This window comes from Scylla paramamosain, unplaced genomic scaffold (genome assembly GCF_035594125.1).
Source record: "Scylla paramamosain isolate STU-SP2022 unplaced genomic scaffold, ASM3559412v1 Contig12, whole genome shotgun sequence".
NCBI classification, from domain to species: domain Eukaryota; kingdom Metazoa; phylum Arthropoda; class Malacostraca; order Decapoda; family Portunidae; genus Scylla; species Scylla paramamosain.
In genome coordinates, this window is record NW_026973677.1 from 232,134 (window position 1) to 257,900 (window position 25,767).

The 25,767-nt window shown below is 44.3% G+C and overlaps 1 protein-coding gene across 3 annotated transcripts; it reads right to left on the reverse strand.

The window, feature by feature from the left end:
• Positions 1 to 553: 553 nt before the first annotated feature.
• On the reverse strand, positions 554 to 25,767 carry LOC135097133 (valine--tRNA ligase-like). Of its 3 annotated transcripts, none has more exons than XM_063998896.1 (6): positions 25,167 to 25,767; positions 12,090 to 12,190; positions 2,572 to 2,696; positions 1,570 to 1,715; positions 1,225 to 1,477; positions 554 to 786 (listed from the first exon to the last, which is right to left on the reverse strand). In XM_063998896.1, exons 2-6 carry the CDS (start codon positions 12,175 to 12,177, stop codon positions 697 to 699), a joined length of 702 nt encoding a protein of 233 aa, XP_063854966.1. In that variant the 5' UTR covers positions 12,178 to 12,190; positions 25,167 to 25,767; the 3' UTR covers positions 554 to 696. The 3 variants fall into 3 exon arrangements, with proteins under 3 accessions (XP_063854966.1, XP_063854965.1, XP_063854967.1); XM_063998895.1 differs by having other exon boundaries at positions 25,205 to 25,757; XM_063998897.1 differs by having other exon boundaries at positions 2,653 to 2,696; positions 25,205 to 25,752.

Below are 25,767 nucleotides of genomic sequence, written 5' to 3' on the forward strand. Positions count from 1 at the left end.
CAGATATTCATGTATCAACTGCTGTCCAGATACTGCTCACCACACCCAATGAACATCAGAACACACTCCAGCACCAGCAAGTCACACACCTCCAGGGACGCCCCATTGATGACATCCAGGGGGTCTATCACACTGCCCCAGGACTTGGACATCTTGTGGCCGCCACCATCACACAGGAGGCCATGCAGCAGCACAGTCTGGGGAGGGAGGGTCATATAACAGGTGATATAGCACAGGCAATACTGGTAACAATTAATATCAAATTATATGAGGAAGGAGAGGTAACACGCAGGTAGTCAATTCTTTCAATCTATCACCACCTATAAACATTACTAGCCTTCTGAAATCTCCATCTTTTTATCAAACAATTAGTAATGCTAGAGTTTACAGTATTAACAGATATTTTAGTTATATACCAATGAAAATATGGACTAATTACACATCTACAATTAGTTACCTGAGTTTCTGATAACACTAAGACAAAGGAACAAAAACAAGATCAATAACAGAGAACAGGACCAGGAGAGCAAGACCCAGATGGCCTCACCTTAAAGAGAAGCCTCCCTGTCAAGTTGAGTCCCAGCATGACCATCTGAGCCACCCAGAAGAGGATGTCATGACCCGTCTTCACCAAGGTCGTTGGGTAGAAGCGAGCAAGGTCAGGCATGGTCTCTCCCCTCCCCTGACCCGGCCAGCTCAGCGAGGCAAAGGGAAACAGGCCAGAGGAGAACCAGGTGTCCAGAACATCTTCCTCCTGCTGGGTGGACATGGAGGCCAAGGGTATGCCTGGGGAGGAGCACAGGGTGAAGACGGAAAGTTGCGATTATTACCGTAGCCGTCAAGACTTTTATTATCTATTGCTACATGAGGTTTATTATTTTAATGAGGGTTTGCACACACACACACACACACACACACACACACACACACACACACACACACACACACACACACTTGAATGATATAAAATAATGGAGTTTTTCCTCACAGAAATATAGAAGGGTACCCAGAGTAGGTTAATAAAGGTGATCCAGACAAGGACTGCACCTCAACTGTAGGGAAAACTACAATTAGGTACAGCTTTGCCCCACGGAAATACTGATAACAGGAACACACTATGAGATACAACATAAAGAATGTACATCAACTGAAGGAAAAAGAATAAAAAGTAAACATTTCTGCCATATATTAGACCATCCAAACTAACACTAGGTAAACACACACCTTCCTTCTCCACAGCCTTCCGCCTTGCATCCTCCTCCAAGCAGCCGCCACCCACACCTCCCAGCCGTCTGCTGCAGTGATGTGGTACACTGGGATTCTGTGGCCCCACCAGAGCTGCTGGGAGACACACCAGTCTGTGATGTTGTCCAGCCAGCTATGCCAAGCCCTCCTGTGCAGCTGTGGCACCAGGTTCAGACGGCCGCTCTGCACAGCCTCGGACGCCTCCTGTGCCAACTCCTTGCACCAAGCGAACCTGTGTAGACATGAAAGTAAGCAAGCAAGTGTTTGTGGCTAATTATAATACTCAACATGCCAGTATCATCTGCAGCATCACCATCTGCTCACCACTGGGGCCTCAGCACGGGCTCAATGACATCCTGCGTCCTGCTGCAGCGAGGCACCGTCATGGGGTGGGCGTGGCACCCTCTGTACAGCCTCAGTGCCGACAGGGCCGACGGCACTGCCCCCCGCGCCTCAAACCTCAGCAAACCCTGTGAGGGGAGTGAAGCCCTGTTATGCTTAATAGTGAGGACAGTAGTGATGATGCAGTTAATAGTTTAAGACTTAATGAATGGTATTACTGGATCTCATAAACCACCACACCTCAGTCTTTGTGGTGGTAAACAGTGCAGACAACAGTAGTGCTACAGTTCATCATTAGCAAGACTTAGGTCAGTCTTTGTGGTGGTAAACAGTGCAGACAACAGTACTGCTACAGTTCATCATTAGCAAGACTTAGGTCAGTCTTTGTGGTGGTAAACAGTGCAGACAACAGTACTGCTACAGTTCATCATTAGCAAGACTTGACAAATACTATCACAGCTCAAGAACCACAATGAATATTATACACCTTTCATGCATCTAAGGCCTACGCTCTGAAACATCTCGGCGCCAGACCTCCACTATTTCAAAAGGGCTCTAGATGAAGCTACACAGGTTTTTAAGAATGTTTGTAAGGTTCTAGTGACACAATAACAACATTTCTATATTATTAACAGGAGAAACACTCTTGAGAACCTGGCTAAGTATCTCTGTGGCCTTGAAAAAATACTCATCATGAAATAATATGGGTTTTCAAGAATGTTTTAATGGTTCTAGTGATAGATTAACAACATTTCTACATTATTAATCTTGAGAACCCAGTTAGGTATCTCTGTAGCCTTGAAAAAATACTCATCATGAAATAATATGGGTTTTCAAGAATGTTTTAATGGTTCTAGTGATAGATTAACAACATTTCTACATTATTAATCTTGAGAACCCAGCTAGGTATCTCTGTGGCCTTTGCAAATAATCTTGGTGAGAGCAAAGCATTTCTAAACACAGGCTCAATTTCCTCTCCCTGACCTCAAACTCTGACACAATATTGGTGACCTTTCCACTGCTGTCAAGAATGGAGAGGAATGGAATGCTGTATCTCTCCCTGACCTGACAGTCCTCGTGGCTGTGTCCTGGCGTGACCTTTACTGCACCTGTGGATGGATGTCCAGGTCACTTTATTTACCTTTCATCATAACAAATAAGGAACATATTAAATTAATGCCTCTGCTTCTCAGTATATGAAATTACACATGAAACTTGTGTAATTTGAAATGCTGAACTAACGGTTTTGGTTTGTCGTCTTAAATTTGTACGTGCAATCTCGACCTCTTTTATAAGAACGCGAGAAAATAAGAGAAGCCTAAAAAATATAATTATTCTCTATCTATCTCACTTACCACAAAGATAAATTAACTGAAAACTTTAACAAATATGACAGAACACTCAAAAGAATCACTGCCACTTTCATCACTGCCTTTAACATCATCACCTTCCACCTACAACACCAGAAACCTCAACAGACATCACCACAAGCATCACTAATCATTATTCTCTGCCAGTCACACCTGCACAAAGGAAAAACTAACTAAAAACATCACTATAATTAATTTGACATCTATTTCGCCTACCAAAAAGAAAAAAAACAAGTCAGCTACATAGTCAGCTACATATAAGTCACGAGAGGCGGTACAACCCTAAACCGCAAGGTATCGATTCACCTGTCACCGAATACCTGCACAGGACAGGTAAGGATCAAGGTGGTCCTAAATATGAGGCGGTCAAACACCAGGACTCTCAAGAACCCAAGGCTGTGAAGACTGAGAGGTCCTCGAGGCAGAGTGCTTCACGGAAAAGAAACCGATTCGTTAACTCTGCTGAAAAGTTTGAGGCAGCAGCCGTCGCTGCCAATAAGCGAGGAAGTTAACACCCGAAACCAATAACGTGGCAGGACAAACACCGTACATAATCCTGTCACTACGCGGGCCGACCAATACCCGACCCCCCTCCTCCAGCAAGGCGCCGCCCCCCCTGAGAGAGGCAACCTCGTTGAGCACGTCCGTAGGCTCAAGCGCTTCGGAGTCTTATCCCCAATGCTTTTAATAGGTTCTAACCAAAGTTACTGAGATTTTGAAAGTATTCTTTTTATGACTCTAGTGAAAGTTTAACAAGGATTCTGTATCACAAATGATGAAAGAGAACTCATGAAAACCTGACTAATCACTTCCATACCATTTAAGACTAGTTCTTTTGATCGGCCGATGCGTTTGAGAATACAGGCCAAAGTGTTTAAGCACAAAAACATTGTACGTCTTCATTTGTAATTTATGTAGCATTTAATCACACCATAAAAGAGAATGTGGTAGTCTGCGAGCAAAAACGTAGCTGGTTCGTCTCACCGTAGCACATTCACACCTTCCATTTTAAGTGAAGAGTTATACGTGATGAAATAACCATGAGCCACAATCTCTCACGCCCTCACTAAACTTTTCATCACTTCGCTGTCATCGCTCACAAGAACCAGTGGAAGTCGCTGTCCTCGAATATTAAACACGCCCGTCGGGAGGGATAACAGATAAACATATCCAGTGCGTCACGGTAATTCACCTCGCCACAATGCTCTCAATGTAATTTACGGATCAATTTACATACGACAATTTCCGCCCATACAATTTCCATGCGCTCGACAGTAACTTATGACAAGCAGCAGCAGGGGGTCGAGGAAGGGGTTCGGGAAGCGATTACCGTCCTCCTGTCCATATCACCAGAGGCGCGGCGCGGCGGAGCTTCCTTCACATGGTCAGCGACAAGACGCGGGTGGCGGTAACATGCAAGAGGTGGCATGTCTGGTGGGTAGCAGTGGGTGGAAACAGTGGACAGGCTAATCACGTTTCATGTCCAGTCTTTCACGACCAAATTGTCTGGAAAGTGAATTATATCCGCAGCAGTCGTGGTGTGTGTGTGTGTGTGTGTGTGTGTGTGTGTGTGTGTGTGTGTGTGTGTGTGTGTGTCCGTGTGCGCGCGCGCGTGCGTGTGTGCATGCGTGCGTGCGTGTGCGCGCGCGCGCTCAGTCTTTCAGCTAGAGAGTACGTGAATGCATGCTTGTGTATCTATTCATCAACTCTCTCTCTCTCTCTCTCTCTCTCTCTCTCTCTCTCTCTCTCTCTCTCTCTCTCTCTCTCTCTCTCTCTCTCGGGCCGTCGTAACGGTTGTCTCGGGGGATCGTCAACAACCCTTGCACAACCAACCTCTCTCTGCCCCACTGCCTTCCACGTGACCGCCACAAGCCGCTCCATAGCCTCCCTTCCCCTCCTCGCCTCTCATGGTATCTTACCCTCTGTTTTCATGCCCGTCATTCCGCACATTCTGGGATACCTGGCTTTCATCCCTCTGCCAGGTACATTTTTAAGTTTATTCTTCTATTTGTACCTCGCAAAAGAACATAGAGCCTCCCATTCTGGTCTACGTTCACTCTCTGCACATCCATACGCTTCAGTCTTGATTTTTATTCTAGGCGTAGGTTTTGCTCTATCCCTCCTCCTACAAGAACACCTCGTCTATTTTCCTGATTCTCCACCTCTTTCTTCTATCCAAGGGCACCGTCACTCGCTCTGCTGGAAGCCTTTATGACCTCCAAAAAAGGGTTCCGCCCTCCACTACCTTCCTCTCGCGCGTCCCTAGAAACTACCTCCACAGACGTCCAGGTGCTGACCTCACTGGAATGTTACTTTATGATCGAGAGGGCAATGGCGTGATGCCTGAGGCGGCTGTGTTGGTCCGGTAGTATGTTGGTGACGGCACTGGTGGACGGAGAGAGGGAGGAAGGGAGAGAGAGAGAGAGGAACGTTATCACTCTCAAGGGTCGTACTCCTGAGACTCGTCCGAGGTCAAGTTGTTGGTCTGTGTTAGTTATTGCATGGCGGACGTATAGATTTTTCATTGCTACTCTTACACTGGTGGAATTCCCTAGGAGCAATAAAGGCAGAAGGCAGGAGTGATCACTGCAGTCCAGCCGGGCCAGCGGTACACGGGTTATAAAGGACTGCTGTGCCGACTTGAATGCATGGAAAGCCATAAAGCAAACCGGGTCTTGGTGATGTCATCTTTAGTCATACAGTCAGTAGTGGTCCGCGGTTCAATCTCGAAAAGGTTATATACAGCCAAGAATTCTGAACAGTTTCGGTGCAAGTCATAAAATCTATTAGTCACGCATTCTTGAGAAACGGTGCTGCAATCACACACAAAATATTCTTCTAGTTAGCCAGCCACACGCATCGAGGGTCCCGCAGACTTCCATTTCCCTTACATTTCCATGAAATTTCAAACAAAAAGTACTCTGAAATTATGTGACACCTCTGTTATTACAGCTACATAACTACTTGAATTCGCTCAACCTGACTCACATCCCGAAGTGCCTCGCTATAACAAAAGAATGCGATGCACATACAAATACACACATACACATACAAAAAGCTTCACCTTCATGTCTAAGGGTCGAGCCTCAGGGCGACAGATCCTCTCGTGTAGGTTAGCTGTCCCGTGCATCACTTTGACAACCTCGTTACTGTAAGCCAAAACCGCGGCTCCGACTGTCCTCTCGTAAAACAGTGTTGAGGAGAAAAATGTTATTCTCAGTGGCGGCGTGTGTGGGTCACTGGGCTGCCTCGGGGGACCGTCGTTCACAGATCAATAGCTCTCGCCGACGAGCCTCGAACTGGTTGTAGATAAAATTTTCCATTCCTAGAGTGAAAAGGGAAACAGGAATTCCGTATGCGAACCAGTAATTCATGGATATAATTAAAGGAAAATGATACCCGCTATTCCTCATTCCGCGACAATCTCACGCAGGAACTCCACTCGCTGTACGTTAAGTGGAGGATGAAAAAAAATACTGCAGTGTCTTGAGTGATGTTGTTTACTCATGCAACCGTGAGAAGCGTCTGGTTCGTCTTGCCAGCACTTGAGAACTTCCCATCAGAGATTTAACGGCATCACTTACACCTCTGGCATAAATAGCAGTCAGGGTTAGATGCTCCGCCTCCTGCGTCTGATAGTGTTGGCTTTTTACAGCGTCTGGGGCGTGACGAGCTTCCCACTCTATTACCCAAGTGGAGGGCGAGAGATCATATCCCCTTTTTTAACTTTCCCTGTGCGTTTGAAAGAGTCATTGCCTCCTACGTTCTTTTATTCTTTTGCTTTATTTAATTTCCTTACGAGATTAGTTCATGAAAGAAGCCCCCGGGTTTCCTCAGGCAGTAGTGATAGAGCGCAGACACTCACGCTTTAGGTCATTTTCCGAAATGTGAACGAAGTGTGCAGATTGGGAACTTACGAGTAGCAGCTCTACTAAGTGTCTAATATGTAAGCGACGAATGTCCGTCCTTGAGCTGTCAACTATCTTTACCCTCCTGCAGCTGTTGTTTTTATTGTCCCTGCGAGGCTCTAGGCAATGCGCGCGAGGTTGTACGAGCAGTCGATACCCGCTGATGACACCCGGGTGAGTAAACAACTTAACACTCTCCCTCATGGCCATTATGAGGAAGTCTTGAGTGAGGCAAAACGTGCTAACAGCAAAATAAACAAAGCAAGTCGGCGATGGTAAAGTTTGAATGTGTTAAGTGACTCCCGCACTCTTGCATCATCATGAAACTCTCAGCGAAGAGCAAGTTAGCGAGAAAACATTTGCACGCCATACGCATAAACTCCTTTCTCTTGCAAGCTGACTCTAGAATTTAGCTTCCTTTAGTATGTCAGCACACACACACACACACACACACACACACACACACGTGAAGAGGATGGGACGATGCCGGCACAGTCAGCGAGTAAAAAATAAAACAAACACAAGGGCGAGTATTGTGACAGCTGGCGGCACCTGTCGGGGAACGCTTCTAAACCCGCCATGTGTGTCCACTGTCAAGTCTCATGAGCCTTGCTGCCTAACTCGATAACAATCCAGATACTGACAGTGGCACAGACACAGACTTAGGTACACAGGAACACATCGAACAAACAAACAGACCTTGACAGACTGACACAGGCATACAAACACCAAAAGACAACAAGACGAAAGCCAACAGACAGACAGAAGGGACAAACAAAAGGGACGACAGACTGTGATGCATTGAAACAAATACCCACGGAAACAGACAGACAGAGAGACGTCGGCAAAGACACAAACACACACACTCTCTCTCTCTCTCTCTCTCTCTCTCTCTCTCTCTCTCTCTCTCTCTCTCTCTCTCTCTCTCTCGCTCTAATCTTTCCTCCTTTCCCTCATACAATCGTCCAAATGACAGACAACTTTCTCCTCATTGATTTTCTTGCATTAGCTCAGGCCCCAAAGCACCTCCGAGACACTCCACTAACTGCAAGCACCCACACCACAGTCACCCAATCGCACACTGTACCTTTACTATGACCAAAAGTATATATATAAAAAAAAAAAAAACGAAAGTCGGATACACTTCACCATAGACACACTCATTTCCCCAGCAAGGAGTAGAGAACATTATATATTCTTCCCCTCAGCCGCCAACACGCATGAGACACACCTGCTTCTGCATACTCCCCGACGCTCTCATTCCTACCTTTTTTTTTTTTTTTTCTGCAAGAGTCAAGACAGATTTTTTTCCGCAAAGTAACTTCAGAAACTCTTGTGACTTTTACTTTTACTCTGGAACCATTTCCTTTCCGCCGCTGTAAGAGATCTGGAATGCGGGTCAGAATTAGACGGTCGTACTGGAAGCAGTCTTTACCAACTGCAGACAGTGGAAGGAATATGTACAAAGTATTCCATGAAAACATTATCAACGTGTCGCTATATTGTGCCGAGAGAAATATCATCGCAGCAGGATATTCTACGAGGAAATTAATATGACTGAAGGATGCTATCAGGGAATTAATTAAAGCATAATATTTACGATCAATATAGTATTTAAGATACGCCTTAAATTGAAACATATACAACCAGCAGAAGAGATAAGACGAATGGGGAGAAGGTAGATGAATGGAGCAGAGAAAGAGAAGGCGGTAGACGAAGGAAGAAAGGAAGAGGACGGAAGGAATACAGAGAGGAATGAACGTGTGTGGCCCTTTCCTGCCTCCTTCCCCACCTCGTTCCCTCTAGCCAAGGAAGCAGCGTCACCCCTGGAACGTTAATTACTTCATCGGCCACGTCTCAAAGGACCTCATCCCCGCCTTCGACAGTGATGCCGCCGCTACCTGGGCTCCGCGGCTGCCCGGCAGGTGTTATGTCGCTCCCCACACACGGAAACTCGAGCAGCCTCCATGAATGTAATCACCTGCTACTTGATGGTGATATATGAACGGGCGCTACATTCGTTACTCCGACACACAAACACACACACACACACACACACACACACACACTCACACACACACACACACACACACACACACACACACACACACACACACACACAGAGAGAGAGAGAGAGAGAGAGAGAGAGAGAGAGAGAGAGAGAGAGAGAGAGAGAGAGAGAGAGAGAGAGAGAGAGAGAGAGAGAATAATAAACTAAATGAATAGAACTTAACGAAGAACTGGACAAATATAGATACGGAAACGAAACCATACGAGTTTAGTTCAGTTGTTTATTATAACACACACACACACACACACACACACACACACACACACACACACACACTCAGACACATACACAGGCACACACACACACACACACACACACACACACACACACACACACTCAGACACATACACAGGCACACACACACACACACACACACACACACACACACACACACACACACACACACACACTCAGACACATACACAGGCACACACACACACACACACACACACACACACACACACACACACACACACACACACACACACACACACACACACATTTCATCTTATCAGTGACTAGCACGGGTGATGTATCCCTCACCGCCCGAGAGTGTGGCGTCAACTCCAAAGTTAGTGAGTCGTGAAATTACAGCGCCGATTACAGAGATCCAGGAAATGGTGGTGAAGGTGATTGTGCCAGTGATTGTGGTGGTGACTGTCGTGGTACTGGCGCTGGTGATATTGGTGATGATCATGATGGTTACTAATCTATATTCATTACCCTTTTAACTCCAGCCGTCATTCACAACACTATTTTTCCTTTTCAATATATGAGGTCGGTCGGTCAAGGTTAAAAAAGTGTATTTAAAAACCCACTCGAGTACTGCTTCATAAGAGAGAATAGAAATAGGAGAACCGTGAGAGAGAAAGAAAGGGAGAGAGAGAAGCCAGTTTAGTTCCTGAGGTGTCTTGATACTCCTTTTTCGAAACAGTTGAAGTCGCAGACAGGAGGAAATACAGAAACAGGAAAAAAAAAACATTCCAGAGTATAAATGGCTTGCATAGAGATGTAGAAAAAAAAACAGAGGGCTAATTAATTTTTTTGTGAGGTACATAACTATTCAAAAGGCTTCAGTACAAAAAAAATTAATGTGTTACAAGTTATAGATAAATGTAACTATCTAGCAGAGAAAGGCTTTAAGATGACTAATGTCCCTTATTCATGATGAAAATTAACGCAAGGGTTTATGCCACACACACCCCACACACGAAACAAGAATGAAGCATAAATCATGGGACTATAATTTATTGGCAGGGAGCGCATGACCTTACATTTGAATCAATTAGATCCATATACATTTAGGCGCGTGGGAAACACATTGCATGGGCCTCACGCCACCACCTCTGCGCCGCTCGTCAGCCAAAGAGGGGGAGGAGGGCGGAGGCTCTTGTACAAACTAAACATCCATTCATCTGTTCAGTCCATCCACCCATCCATCTTCTCTGTCAGTTCTGAATTTTTGCTTCAGTGTTTAAATTCTTTTTTCTTTTTTCTCCCTCTGTTTTCGTCGCGTAGTATATTTGTTGGTCTAGTTACCTTACTTATGTACAGATTCTAAGTAGTCTAAGATTACTCGTCCCAATTTTTCTCCTTTTATTATGAATGAATGAGACTTTTTTTTTCAAATTCCGATCACCCTCGAGAAGTACAAGAAAATACGTGTTTTCTTTATTTATGAAAGTCACGTTTTATCTTAAGCTCGTACGTACTTGCTTCACATAACCACAGACTCTTTATGCATGACTTGTGGATACGGTATTAACAAATCTCCTAAGTTAATAAAAGCAAACCGTTTACTCATAAAATTTAATGTACGAAATGAGGAACAGGGAGCTTCGTGTTAAGATTCAATACGAATTCCACTACGAAAACTCCGATAAAATAATGAACGAATAAAATGAAAGAGAGAGACTTCATATGTGGGTAGAACAGACGATAGATAGAAGAGAGGATGGACTTACTGGCTCGTAACTCTTATTAGTATGACGTGTTAGACTCAAAATAGTTGATGATAGTTGTCTGGGGTGTGTGTGTGTGTGTGTGTGTGTGTGTGTGTGTGTGTGTGTGTGTGTGTGTGTGTGTGTGTGTGTGTGTGTGTGTGTGTGTGTTATATTATTCTTACAGCAAAAGGAAAAAAGAAAAACAAACAGACTCCCATAAATATGAACATTTTCTCTCTCTCTCTCTCTCTCTCTCTCTCTCTCTCTCTCTCTCTCTCTCTCTCTCTCTCTCTCTCTCTCTCTCTCTCTCTCTCTCTCTCTCACTTCATCGCTTCTCCACTGTGTATGCTAACCCAGTTTCACTTCACTTCCTCTGGCGGCGTGGGTATCTACTGCTGCTGCTATTCGCTCCTTCCCCGTCAACACCGCTAGGGGGCTGAGGGATGCCCGGCCATTAGCTCTGCTAGTGTTTACTTTCTGTAGCCTCGGTGTCAAGGGTAGCGAATGGAGGGGACAGAGCGAATGGAGGGGACGGACTGACTCGTAGTACAGTGCAAGGATGTTCATGATTATAAATAGACTAGTAATTTTCGCTCGATTCATTTTGTGTATTGGTGTAAGATCCGAGAATACTCGATTGTTTTTTGAGGATGTTCATAATTGCGAAGTTGATAGATTTAGTTTTGTTTCGATTTAACTTGTTTGTTGTTGTAAAAGCCATAAATTTAATCAATACTTTTATTTTTTTACATGACTTTTTTTTTTGTCTCCAAGCGAAACTACACACACACACACACACACACACACACACACACACACACACACACACACACAGACACACACACAAACACTATCACTATTATAACCAATCGGTATCGTTTTCATTCTGGGGCTCAGTGCAGTTACCTTATTATGGAAGACAATAGGTACAGGCAAGCTAACTTTGAATAGTCTTTCATCGCATCCTTTGTCAGACTGGGCGAAATGCAGACCCGGTACAATTGGGGATCAGTTTAATTTCATCTACATTAATCACTTTTCATGTAGCTCTGATCAGCTTTCATATCCCGCCCCCTCCCTCTCTCTCTCCCTCTCTCTCTCTGGAACAACAAAGAGAAGTCCATATCACACTGGTCGGCCGAGTACGATAGCCTGACCTTCTACCACAAAGTTCCCGTCTGCTCAATAAAAGGCTTAGTGTTGACTTTACCTTTGCTGGATGCGGCGGTGTTAACGGCGGGGAAGATGGAGGCCGTGGCGTTAGGGGAGAGCACACCCATCATGAGCACACCAAGCATGGCCGCCAGCACGCTGTAAGGGAGGACAAGAGGCAAACTATTACGGTGGTGTTAATGGTATGTGTGTAGATCGTGAAGGTTTGGTTGTTCTTCTGTCGGAACCTGCTATGGCTGCGAGGGTTAGCGGTTTGTCTATATATATTTTTTTTCTACTGATTTACTCGTATCTGTTTATATGTCTGTTTGTCTAACTATCTATTCATTTATCTATCTATCTATCTATCTATCGAAGTATCCCCACATCTATCCATTCACCTATTTAATTTGTAGCCTATTTCATTATTTCTCTCTCTCACACACACACACACACACACACACACACACACACACACACACACACACCAGTTACATAAAGCCCGAGTTGCGTATCGAATACCACGGAAGACTGATATCACTGCTGACTATCGAATATACACAAGAAATGGTCTATTCCGGAGGGTGTGGGGGAAGTGATATTGAAAGGCTGGCGGGCTTCCCTCCTTCAATCCCTCTTGCCTCACCGCGAGGGAAGAGGTATTGGGGGAAATACAACGCCGCACTCAATCCTTCGGGGGAAATAAACTGCATGGAAAATCTATATAGCGTGACTCGAAGACGTGATATTGATCAAATTCGTCAGTTATGTAAAAAATAAAAATAAGTAAATATTAGTCATTTGTTTATAGCTAGTGATAATTGTGTATGAGGGATCTTAGTTTGAGAGAGAGAGAGAGAGAGAGAGAGAGAGAGAGAGAGAGAGAGAGAGAGAGAGACAGAGAGAGAGAGAGAGAGAGAGAGAGTTAAAATTTCTGTTAAAACTACTGCTCAACTACACAATATTTCTCTCCATTACACATTCCGTCTGGTCTAAGGATCGTGCTTCTCGTCGCAAATTCCTCTTACTACCAATTATCAGAAACGAAAGTTATCCGAAAGTTTCCTCTTTGGCGTTCCTAAGTAATTGGCGATTACCGTGAGATTCAGTAAGACATGAAAGAGTAACACAAATATAGCGTGCAAGGAAGAACGCCTTTCACCTTCAACTCAAAGCCAAGATAAAGCAAGTATGAAAATTATGCTTTGAAAATAATGCCGAAACAGAGGGAAATTCTCAAAAAGTATTTATTTCCAGTATTGCTTACATATTTTGAAGACCTGAGAAAAAAAGAGTCGTGGTCGTTTTTTTTTTTGGTGTCTTAAGTATGTCCTCTATAAAATATCACAGGTTAAGTTTTCAATTTCTTATTTTATATTTGAGACAAGGTAAAATAAAAGCTTCAGACTGGTTTGCTCTTTTTTTTCGAGTTTCAATCCAATAGTTTCTCTCCCTCCACGGGTGTTTGAGCGTTAAGGCTGCGTCTCCACTGAACCGTGGCGTCTTGGCAACTTACAATGAAATGCTTTTATATTATCAGACTAAGATAAAGCGAGCTTACGGAGTTTAGTCCTGCGCAAGCTGCCACCACCATTAACCCGAGCGTGCCCCATCACTCCTGACCCGCCATCACATTGCACATCACTGCAGCCTCAATCCCTGCCCCCAGATGACACCCACCACTCCGAACCGGTCCCGTCCATTACGATTTTTCCCCTGGCACCATCAAGCTCTACTCACCACTCACCAATCAAACATGGCTTAGCAAAGGGATTCAGCCACAAACACGCATCAGGACCTCGTGTCGACCGTCAGCCACACACTACCACTGCACGTCAACCTTTTCACAAGGAAGCACATTCATAAAAAGTACCGTTTTAGTTACATTTCGTCACACACACACACACACACACACACACACACACACACACACACACACACACACCAACAATTAGACATGAAGGTCGGATCAAATATGGCAGGAATGAGAGGAGAGGGTGAGAGTTTTGACAGCAAGAGGAGAAACCAGTGAAAAAAGTGGTGCTCAACGTTACGTCACTGTAACTAAATCAACCCTCGAGACACTGATGCGTACCACCTGCGTCACCAGCCTTCAGAAGAGAGGGTTTCTTTAAGAGTGACTGGATATGTATTACTTTAAGAAACCAAGTACAGTGTTTCGAATTAGCGAGCGACGTAACATCTTAAGAGTTCAAATGCCGGTGATTATGGAAAGCTTCCGACTGTAGGTTTTCTATTAATGGCACCCAATGCGTAAAGAAGGGAATATGTGTAGAATGTAAGTCGGAAAAATTAAGTTTACGGTAATTTGCGGATAATAGTGTGCAGGTGTTAAGTAAAGTTACATGAAACAACACAATTTTTTTTTCTTAAGATATGCTCACCAATATAAAGCCACATAAAATAGCACCAGTTTCCCTAAGACATTTGTAGCCGCTCTTCTAAGATTTACAGCCCTTTGCAACCACATAAACTTATAGCAGCTTCCTTATAATATTCACACACACACACACACACACACACACACACACACACAATGTAAACTTTAATTATGAGTAGCAGCTGGTGAGGTTTCTAGCCTTGGCACCTGATCTCTCTCTATCTACTTTCCTGGTTCCTGGTAGGCAACAATCTCCTGCAGTCCCCAGTCACCCCCAAAGAAAGCAGTCCCTCTCGTCCTCGCTCCTTTACACATTTACTCAGAGCCACCAGTCTTCCAGTTATCAGTACAGTAGCATTTATTGTTCCTTCTTCTCATGCTGGAAGTCGCATCTCACTGGTGGCACTTCTCCACTTCCCTCCCTCACTCTGATCTTCGTTCTTATTCAATTGTCTGAACTCTGACGATGTTTTTCTTTCAATTTTAGAGTCTCGTTTCTATTTGTCTGTGTCCTTTCTCTATCTCTCTCTCTCTCTCTCTCTCTCTCTCTCTCTCTCTCTCTCTCTCTCTCTCTCTCTCTCTCTCTCTCTCTCTCTCTCTCTCTCTCTCTCTCTCTCTCTCTCTCTCTCTCTCTCTCTCTCTCTCTCTTTCTCTCTCTCTCTCTCTCTCTCTGTGTAACTCCTTTAAACTTTCGTTCCCTTTTTTTTTTTTTTTTTTTTTTTTATGTAGGAAGGATACTGGCCAAGGGCAACAAAAATCTAATAAAAAAAATGCCCACTGAAATGCCAGTCCCTAAAAGGGTCAAAGCAGTGGTCAAAAATTGGTGGATAAGTGTCTTGAAACCTCCCTCTTGAAGGAATTCAAGTCATAGGAAGGTGGAAATACAGAAGCAGGCAAGGAGTTCCAGAGTTTACCAGAGAAAGGGATGAATGATTGAGAATACTGGTTAACTCTTGCGTTAGAGAGGTGGACAGAATAGGAGTGAGAGAAAGAAGAAAGTCTTGTGCAGCGAGGCCGCGGAAGGAGGGGAGGCATGCAGTTAGCAAGATCAGAAGAGCAGTTAGCATGAAAATAGCGGTAGAAGACAGCTAGAGATGCAACATTGCGGCGGTGAGAGAGAGGCTGAAGACAGTCAGTTAGAGGAGAGGAGTTGATGAGACGAAAAGCTTTTGATTCCACCCTGTCTAGAACAGCAGTATGAGTGGAACCCCCCCAGACATGTGAAGCATACTCCATACATGGACGGATAAGGCCCTTGTACAGAGTTAGCAGCTGCGGGGGTGAGAAAAACTGGCGGAGACGTCTCAGAACACCTAACTTCATGGAAGCTGTTGTAGCTAGAGATGAGATGTGAAGTTTCCAGTTCAGATTATAAGTAAAGGACAGACCGAGGATGTTCAGTGTAGAAGAGGGGGATAGTTGAGTGTCATTGAAGAAGAGGGGATAGTTGTCTGGAAGATTGTGTCGAGTTGATAGATGGAGGAATTGAGTTTTTGAGGCATTGAACAATACCAAGTTTGCTCTGCCCCAATCAGAAATTTGAGAAAGATCAGAAGTCAGGCGTTCTGTGGCTTCCCTGCGTGATATGTTTACCTCCTGAAGGGTTGGACGTCTATGAAAAGACGTGGAAAAGTGCAGGGTGGTATCATCAGCATAGGAGTGGATAGGACAAGAAGTTTGTTTTAGAAGATCATTAATGAATAATAAGAAGAGAGTGGGTGACAGGACAGAACCCTGAGGAACACCACTGTTAATAGATTTAGGAGAAGAACAGTGACCGTCTACCACAGCAGCAATAGAACGGTCAGAAAGGAAACTTGAGATGAAGTTACAGAGAGAAGGATAGAAACCGTAGGAGGGTAGTTTGGAAATCAAAGCTTTGTGCCAGACTCTATCAAAGGCTTTTGATATGTCCAAGGCAACAGCAAAAGTTTCACCAAAGTCTCTAAAAGAGGATGACCAAGACTCAGTAAGGAAAGCCAGAAGATCACCAGTCGAGCGGCCTTGACGGAACCCATACTGGCGATCAGATAGAAGGTTGTGAAGTGATAGATGTTTAAGAATCTTCCTGTTGAGGATAGATTCAAAAACTTTAGATAAGCAGGAAATTAAAGCAATAGGACGGTAGTTTGAGGGATTAGAGCGGTCACCCTTTTTAGGAACAGGTTGAATGTAGGCAAACTTCCAGCAAGAAGGAAAGGTAGATGTTGACAGACAGAGCTGAAAGAGTTTGACTAGGCAAGGTGCAAGCACGGAGGCACAGTTTCGGAGAACAATAGGAGGGACCCCATCAGGTCCATAAGCCTTCTGAGGGTTTAGGCCAGCGAGGGCATGGAAAACATCATTACGAAGAATTTTAATACGAGGCATGAAGTAGTCAGAGGGTGGAGGAGAGGGAGGAACAAGCCCAGAATCGTCCAAGGTAGAGTTTTTAGCAAAGGTTTGAGCAAAGAGTTCAGCTTTAGAAATAGATGTGATAGCAGTGGTGCCATCTGGTTGAAGTAGAGGAGGGAAAGAAGAAGAAGCAAAGTTATTGGAGATATTTTTGGCTAGATGCCAGAAATCACGAGGGGAGTTAGATCTTGAAAGGTTTTGACACTTTCTGTTAATGAAGGAGTTTTTGGCTAGTTGGAGAACAGACTTGGCATGGTTCCGGGCAGAAATATAAAGTGCATGAGATTCTGGTGAAGGAAGGCTTAAGTACCTTTTGTGGGCCACCTCTCTATCATGTATAGCACGAGAACAAGCTGTGTTAAACCAAGGTTTAGAAGGTTTAGGACGAGAAAAAGAGTGAGGAATGTACGCCTCCATGCCAGACACTATCACCTCTGTTATGCGCTCAGCACACAAAGACGGGTCTCTGACACGGAAGCAGTAGTCATTCCAAGGAAAATCAGCAAAATACCGCCTCAGGTCCCCCCAACTAGCAGAGGCAAAACGCCAGAGGCACCTTCGCTTAGGGGGATCCTGAGGAGGGATTGGAGTGATAGGACAAGATAAAGATATGAGATTGTGATCGGAGGAGCCCAACGGAGAAGAAAGGGTGACAGCATAAGCAGAAGGATTAGAGGTCAGGAAAAGGTCAAGAATGTTGGGCGTATCTCCTTGCTCTGACAGTATTCAAACTCCTAGGGCGGCACCTTAATTTCGATTCCTTCAACAACCCAGGCCTCATCACCGGTCTGGTTTCCGCTCGAAAAATCCTGCCAATATCCTGCTCCAAAAACATGATGTCTTTGGGAACGTTTTCCGGTAAACTTCGATATCTTGCGAGCTTCACCTCCCTGTCTGTAAACTAAAAAATATTGTCTACATACTCACTCATTTTACTTTTGTTCCTTATTTTCTTTTTGTCTGTCCGCTTCTTTATTACAGTACTTGAACGCTAACATAAAAAAGGTTATGTAAAGAAAAAAAATTGGGCATGATATATAATTTTCATCAACTAAATAACAGTGTAGGAAAGTCTGAGTTATGAGAAATCTCCGGCAACGAAAGCCCCGCCAAGGAAACCCATATAAAAGACCCTCACCGGTGACCATGTCGACCACCGCCGCCCATCACTTGACGACCTCTAAATCTGTGTTAAGGCGAGACCAGTCATAACTACTACAATGGTGGCTGGGCTCAGGTTGTGGACTTAAACCTCTGGTCAATGTATCATCCTGTGTTTACACTTCGCCACTCTTCTCGGAAGATTAGTTCATAAAATACTTATCTTAAGTGGACTGAGATCCACAGACTGCCTACCTTGCTAACACACAAAACACAAAGTAAGTGCTCTGGTAAAAGCACACTCATGGCATGCAGGAAAGGCGACACTGGTCTCGTATATCCTCATGACTGAAGGGTGACAGCTTCTAGTCTTTCGTTATTTAATGCAGGGCGAGTAGATTCCACTAACCTCGACATCAAGTAACAGGAAATGATACTCTGAGCCTCACGTTCCTCCCCTCCTTTCCACCCCACGAGGATCGCCTGTCCGTCCAAAAGACTGGCAACAGCTCCGCCCAGAGAGCGAAAATATAACACTCATAAAGAAGTCGTCGAACAAAGAGGTGCCCGCCGGGCTTGAGACGATCCTGTAATAAACAGGGTGTGTCTGGCGGCGTCGCCCCTCCTCGCTTTCAGCGCCTCACCTCTCACTTTCTCACACATGGGCCACACATCTGTTTCTACATTAATAATTCAACTCTCAGATTTCCTAGATACACAGACTCCCAGCAGGTAACTTGCCGGGGTTAACTGTTTAGCTCCGTTGGTGTTCCCTCAACCTTGCCTTTCATTAGCGGTACTAGATATTCGCTAAGTAGACGCTGATGTGAGTAAAGGTTGCTCTGGCCATACTGGTCAGACGCGAGGGTCCTTCTCCTTCTGAGTCTCCTTCTCTTCAATTCCTTAATTGGATGTTTGGGTGTCGGTCCGCCATGGTGGCCTCCCCCAGGAGGTCCGGTAACCTCCACGAGGCCAGTGAAATAAGGCATCGTTCTGTACATTTGCTTGCCTGACGAGTGGACCTTCGTACCCGAGAGGCTACAGTGACGTGCGGTTCAGACCCGTGTCACTTCTTGATCCTTTCTGATATATATAGCGGAATGTGAGGGAGACATGAAGACTTTAACATACACGCAACAAGCGATAACAAATTTATTTTCATGATTACATGCCTGATTATATTATTGGTGAAATTTAAGACTGGATACAATGCAGCTTTATATTCTTCCGATGGCTCTACTTTCAAGCATCCTCCTTAACAACACATCCGAACACGCTGTACATGACATTTTGAGTTCAACCATTTACCGTCTTAGGTCACACTAATTCTATAATTACTCCAGTGTGCGGGCGAGGCTGTCAGATGCAGGAATAAATTCTAACTTGGACAAGAGAGAGAGAGAGAGAGAGAGAGAGAGAGAGAGAGAGAGAGAGAGAGAGAGAGAGAGAGAGAAAGCGTGCGCCCTAAAGCTCCATCTCTCGCTCTCAGGACGCCCAGCAAACACTTACACCCGCCAGATGACCAACTCAGAGGCTCGCCGCGCACAAGGGGACCGTCATGAACACACCCACGCTTAACACACACACACACACACACACACACACACACACACACACACACTTTTTTGTACACATAACCACCGAATATCGTGTATTACTTTCCGTTATTTTTCTCCACAAGTCTAACGTATCAAACGAGAGGAGGAGTAAAAAGATAGATTAATAAATAAATATATAGATGAATAAAAGAAAAGGAGGACAAGAAGAAAACAAGAACAGAAGAAGATAAAGAAGATGAAAAAAAAGTAGAAGAAATAGGAAAGCACCTCTGAATATTCTTTGTACTAGATCCCAAACTCGTGAAGGCGAAAAATAAGAAGACTACATTATGAAGTGTCACGTATCACTATTACGGAGGGAGAGTAGCGTGTGGGAGGTGAGGACTGGGCAAGGTCGGGGTGAGAGTGGTGTGGGCGTCACATGCTTTCATGGTTACGACACTGAGGGGGAAAGTGACACTGAAAATAATGAAAAATGGACTAACTTTTAAATGTAACACTAACGACTGTACAAAGGGAGTCCTGTTTGTGTGTGTGTGTGTGTGTGTGTGTGTGTGTGTGTGTGTGTGTGTGTGTGTGTGTGTGTGTGTGTGTGTGTGTGTGTGTGTGTGTGTGCTGATGTACTGTAGGTATGAATACGTGCGTGACAGTACTTGTACACAACGTTACATGAGGCTACCAGCTGGCCTGCCTATCTGCATTATGTGAAGTACTCGTGTACATTATACACGAGTCACTGAATAATGTTGAGTGAGTCAGTTAGTCAGTCCATTTGCATGTACTGTACGTGGATCTATGTTTGTATATTTGTATGTGTGTTGGTAAACAAGTAACAAGGCTGGCTTGTCTCCTTCACCTTCCTGTTTGCGTCTCGTCAATCTGCATTTGGGAGAGTAAGATACCTAATTTTCTATGTAGGCTTTGTATAGCAACGTCTGTGTGTGTGTGTGTGTGTGTGTGTGTGTGTGTACCTGAACATAAATATCTTCTAAGTGAACATAGAGTCAAACGTTTCCTGCTTATCCTCTCTTCCCCAGCTCTGGCCAGGGTCGGCACGCCAGCGCCCGGGGAATGCTGCCTGTCTGGCTTAACTAGAAAAAAAAAAGGCAAATAAATCCCTGGTCTTATTTTGCCGAGGCGGATCTGCTTTCTCAGTAGCTTCCCTATATGAAGTGTTCTTAAAAAGTACTTAAAAGAGTTTTCGAAGCTTAAATCCTGCCAGAGTACTTTAATTACTTTTATGCTGATGCTTGTGAGCTCAGACAGGCGCGAGGAATAAATCTAAGGTGATTTTCAGTATACTATATCTCAATGGTCTTCGCAGCTCGCAGGAAACCCAATGAACGTCTTAATGCTGGTTGGAACTGTGTCCACTTCTGCTTATGTTCACAGAATCTGTCACAATGAGATTAATTACCAGCTTTTAATCTCTGACAGGTGTCGCTTTGCAGGTGGATGAGCATGGGAGGAGGGGCTGGCGTGCATCACTACTGTCGTGTCGGGCGGGGCTCCCTCAGTAGCGCCCGGGGTGACTGCAATCTGACCAGCGAGTCGTCAATGATCACAGTCACATACTTAATTAGCCCTTAATATCACACCGGCATTCTAGACCGTAAAGTACGAGGGAGATAAGACTAAAATAAGGCCTCGGAAATGGGGATTATCTACGATGTTATCACCGCTGCCTGGCATAAACACTCCGTCCTTTCACTATCCTGCTCTTTCTCACCGTAAGCAGTAACTCCCTCAGCAACCAACGCTGACACTCCAGGTCGTCTCCCATTTTCTCTCCCTGCCCTCTTATATGTCTTAGCCTTGGTCATGTTCCATCAGCGACTCAGAATGATGTAAGGGTCAGTGACAGGAGATGCATGTATGCCGTGTCCTCCCTTAAGCACTGTATACCTTGCTCATTTCCTTCAACTTTCTCCACCGCCGCCACCAACCACGAACACTTTTTGTCTCCCACTTCCTCTTAATTCTTATCGTCCTCCTCCCCTCCAGTGCATTTTTTCCCCACTCTTCGTTCCTCGCTCCCTGTTATTTTCTTGTCTCTCTTCCTTTGCTTGACCCTCCTCCTCCTCCTCCTCCTCCTCCTCCTCCTCCTTCTCCTTTCTCTTCCTATCCCTGTTCTTTCTTTTACCCTCTATAAACACAAATGGAGGGTATAAAGGCTGACTTACCTAAGTTTATCAAGCACCAGCCCAGTGTAGTTTTACGTTTACCTACACCAAAACTTACGCTTCTATCAAAATACATGCTTGTGGCGGTAAAATGAGGAGACACGGGTAGAAATCAATTAAAACGTTAACAAAGACCAGGAAAAAAAGTACAGATATAGAGAGAAAAATAAGTACATTGGTGGTATTAAATCCTCTAACACAAAACCATTAAGAGGATAATATAACGCATGATAAACACAATAATGGAACACCATAATCCCCGCGGCAGCCAGGACGCGGTCAACCTATACTCCCATCGTCCTTTGATTCGAGGACAACAAAGGTGGGTACTCGCATCGCCTCTACATCAGGTCCTTGTGCACGCTTCACTCACCACCGGCGCGGCTTCGATCAATGCGGCCCGGCAGTAAATTACGAGACAGAGCCTTGTTAGTAGGTGTAATCCGCTGCGTTATTTCAGTTAAACCCTCAATCTTTCACCAGACTAGGATTTTCTGTTTCTCTTCATTAACTTCAAGCAATACCACGTTGATTTTTTTTTTAAGTTGATCGTAGCCTCTGTTGGGATTTTGTGCATGGGCTGGATGGTTTGGTGGGCTGTTATGCTCTGGTGAAAAGCGGAGATTGGTGTCGTTAATAGTGAGAGAGCGAGCTTGATTGTTAGGAGTAAGTTATTTTTATTATTGTTTTTAATTATTTTTTTTTATTGTTGTTGTTGTTGTTGTTGTTGTTGTTGTTGTTGTAACTGTTGTTGTTATTAATATTGTTATTGCAGTATTAGCTATTTATGTATATTAACACACTTTTATTAATTTATTTATTAATTTATTAACTATTGCTGCATTTCTTTGTTATACATTATCAATGTTGTTGTCGTCTTGCTATAATTAGCATCTAACATCTAGTAATAAAGTAACTTCTAATCTTAAAGTAAATGAAAATGCAGTGCATATTCCTTACATATCCGGGTCCCGCTTCATCACGTTTACACTCCCCCAAATAACCTGTTCCCTCACCATCATAGTCGTGGGCAAGAGTGATAAAGATTCATGTGACTGACTCAGTGCAAAGCAATGTTAAGAGTCCCGCACCCAACTTGCACATGCAGTTGTCCATCTATCCCTCCTGGTGCAGCTTTGAAAGTACGCACTCACTCATTCACTCATGGAAAAAAAAAAAAAAAGGTTAAGACTCAAGTGAACCCTACATAAATGAAACAAGGATCCGAAGCCCTCTCGAATTAAAGTGAGACGTTTCGAGTTCCCGACCCTGACCTTTCCTCAACCTTCGTACCCGTCAATATTTCGGATTTCGGGTTTCGTTGCTTCGTTCGCTACACAGGATTGATAATGACGAGTAACCCGCCTGTAATTTAAATTAATATCACTGATGCGAAAGTAATATTAAGAAAGTAGGTTCTGAATGACGTAAAGCAATTAGACTTTATCCTTGGTTGCATACTTTTCTAGTCATCGAAAATAGAATTGTCAAAAGTGAAGACTGTAACTTCTATTGACAAAAAACGGGATTTGCAATTGCTTTCAATAGTATAATATCATTTACACAAGTGCTTATGTTACAAACGCATTGGTTAGTAAATATAACATAAATATCTGCCAAAATTAAGTACGAGAAAGTATAAGTGTAGATAAGCGGACAAGCTCTTAACTGTCAGCAAGACTCACCACTCCACTTCCCCCTTCCTCTCCCTAGCATCCCAGCACTTCCCCCCCTTCCTTCCCCTTACCATCTCCCGAAGACGCTCCAGTAGGCACGTGTTTCTCTCTCTCTCTCTCTCTCGTGCCCTGCCCATTCTCCCAGGTCACGACTCATACCCTGACGGCTCCGACATGTCCCGCCCTCACCCATCCGTATCTTCTCTACTTCCATTTCCTTTTATCCCTCAATCTGCCTTCACGTCTTGATGACCCCTTACTCTTGCCCGAGCTCCACCCATGCCCTTACTTACCCTTCCCTTGCGCCCTGACCAACCCCACCAATGGCCTTCACCCCACGCAGTCGAGCTTTCATTTCTCCACCCATGCCACGTCACCCAAGTTAGTCATTAATAAGTAAGTATATATAAATAAGTATAAGTAAGTATATAAATAAGTATATGACTAAACACGGTTCTGTGAAGACGTTCAAAAATTTTCCTTTTTCCTGATACTGAGATACACTTGCTATATATGTAAATGGGAGGAAGAATGAGACGGAGGAAGGGAAACGTTTGGATTTAGCTAACAACTGGAGTGCCACTGGTATATACTTAACTGTACGGGGAAAAGAGGTAAGAAAAGGAGAAACATTTCTGTATAAGTTCAGATAAAGGTTACATAAGGAGAGTTAAATTTCTACCTACAGTCCACACGAGATGAAATTCAAAAGGAAACGAAGTAATGTAAAACTGACTGATGACACTAAATGCATCCTTTGATCCCTTGAACTGCAGCTCGAGTTTTCACACCTGCAAAAGGAGAGCCACGAAGAAGGAAGACTGGAAGCGTCACGGGGGAAGGGTATGGCTCCGTTAAGAGGAAATGTTAAAAGGGAACGTTAAGATTTATGTCTCGGAAACCTGAAGGCGGGGATGTAAGAAGACACGGATCGGGTCAAGCAAGAAAGAGGGAGAAATGAAACAAGAGTGGCGGCGGATGCAGAGGAAGAGGAGGGTGAGCTGACGTGCAATGATGAGTAACGAAGAAGGAAGAAGAATGAAGCTTGAAAAAGAAATGATGCAGAGGAGAGAGTAAGAAAAACGTGATGAAGGAGGCAGAGAGAGAGAGAGAGAGAGAGAGAGAGAGAGAGAGAGAGAGAGAGAGAGAGAGAGAGAGAGAGAGAGAGAGAGAGAGAGAGAGAGAGAGAGAGAGAGAGAGAGAGAGAGAGAGAGAGAGAGAGGGGGGGGGAGTCAAAATCATCATGGGAAGAGGAACCACAAGTGACCCGCTCAACCAACTGACATCTGGGATGCGCATATTTTGATAAGCGTGGGTCGAAAACTAGTTAAGCACCTCTTTGATTTGAGGAAATGTAGAAAAAATTCAGGTAACACACACGGACAGGAATATGCCATTGAAAAGGGACTCGTTACATTAAAAAAAAAAAAATGTTCTTCAGAATGCCACAGCGGCAGACTGCTTCTCTCCAATATCGCATCATAAATTCTTGGTGCATCATTTCTATCATACAGTTCCTCAGGTATCGGTGCAACAATTCTGACTTCATAACTTTGCTGCCTGGGAAGTATTACCTTAGGATTTGACATTCAGGGATTACAATTACCCGATGAGGAATGTAACTATTGTTCACAATCTTTTGGGTCAGTAATGTGTATGTCTTTTTAATCTTTTCTTGCCATGGCGCATGCTGCAGATTAGTATCGCAGGATGGCAACAGCAGATACTGGTCATTGCCTAGCTAACTTCGTAATATAGATAAAAAAAAAAAATTAATAAGACACTAGCTACTGACTGAGATGGTGATCTCACATCTCATACCTGTGTCCTCCACAAGCAGCCCGCTGTTGTTGTTTTACCTGGCAATGACCGTCCGTCCACCCATCCTGGCAACCCCCGGCTGGAGCGGCCCAGTCACAGCCAGGCAGAGCTCACAGCGACGCACCCTCACACCACTACTGCCACACCAACACTGACCCGTCCGACTCCGCTGCACTGCCTCACTTACCCTAAGAAAAACAAAAAAACGTTTGAATGAACTGACCGCATTCTTAACCAATGGAGAGAAGTAATAATACACTAGGTACCATGTGATCTATAAGAATCAACATTAAAACACTACAAGGAACATAAGACAGACAAGAGATAAATACACAAAAAGAGGCAGCAGCTTAGAAACACTGGATGCCGGTCACGACCTGTGGGACGAGGCGGCAGGTTTTGAAACCGCATACAGTTGATTTATCAGACATCAAGACCGTAGCAATACTCTATAAACCACGATGTCCTTATTACTGCAGATGAAGTAGAGCACATTCTGTATAAATATAGGGTGACGAGAAGGGTCACGTATTGGTGAATATTTGCGCATTCATGTTGTTGCCACAGTGCACAAGGCTGGAGTGTTCTTCATTTTAGTGGC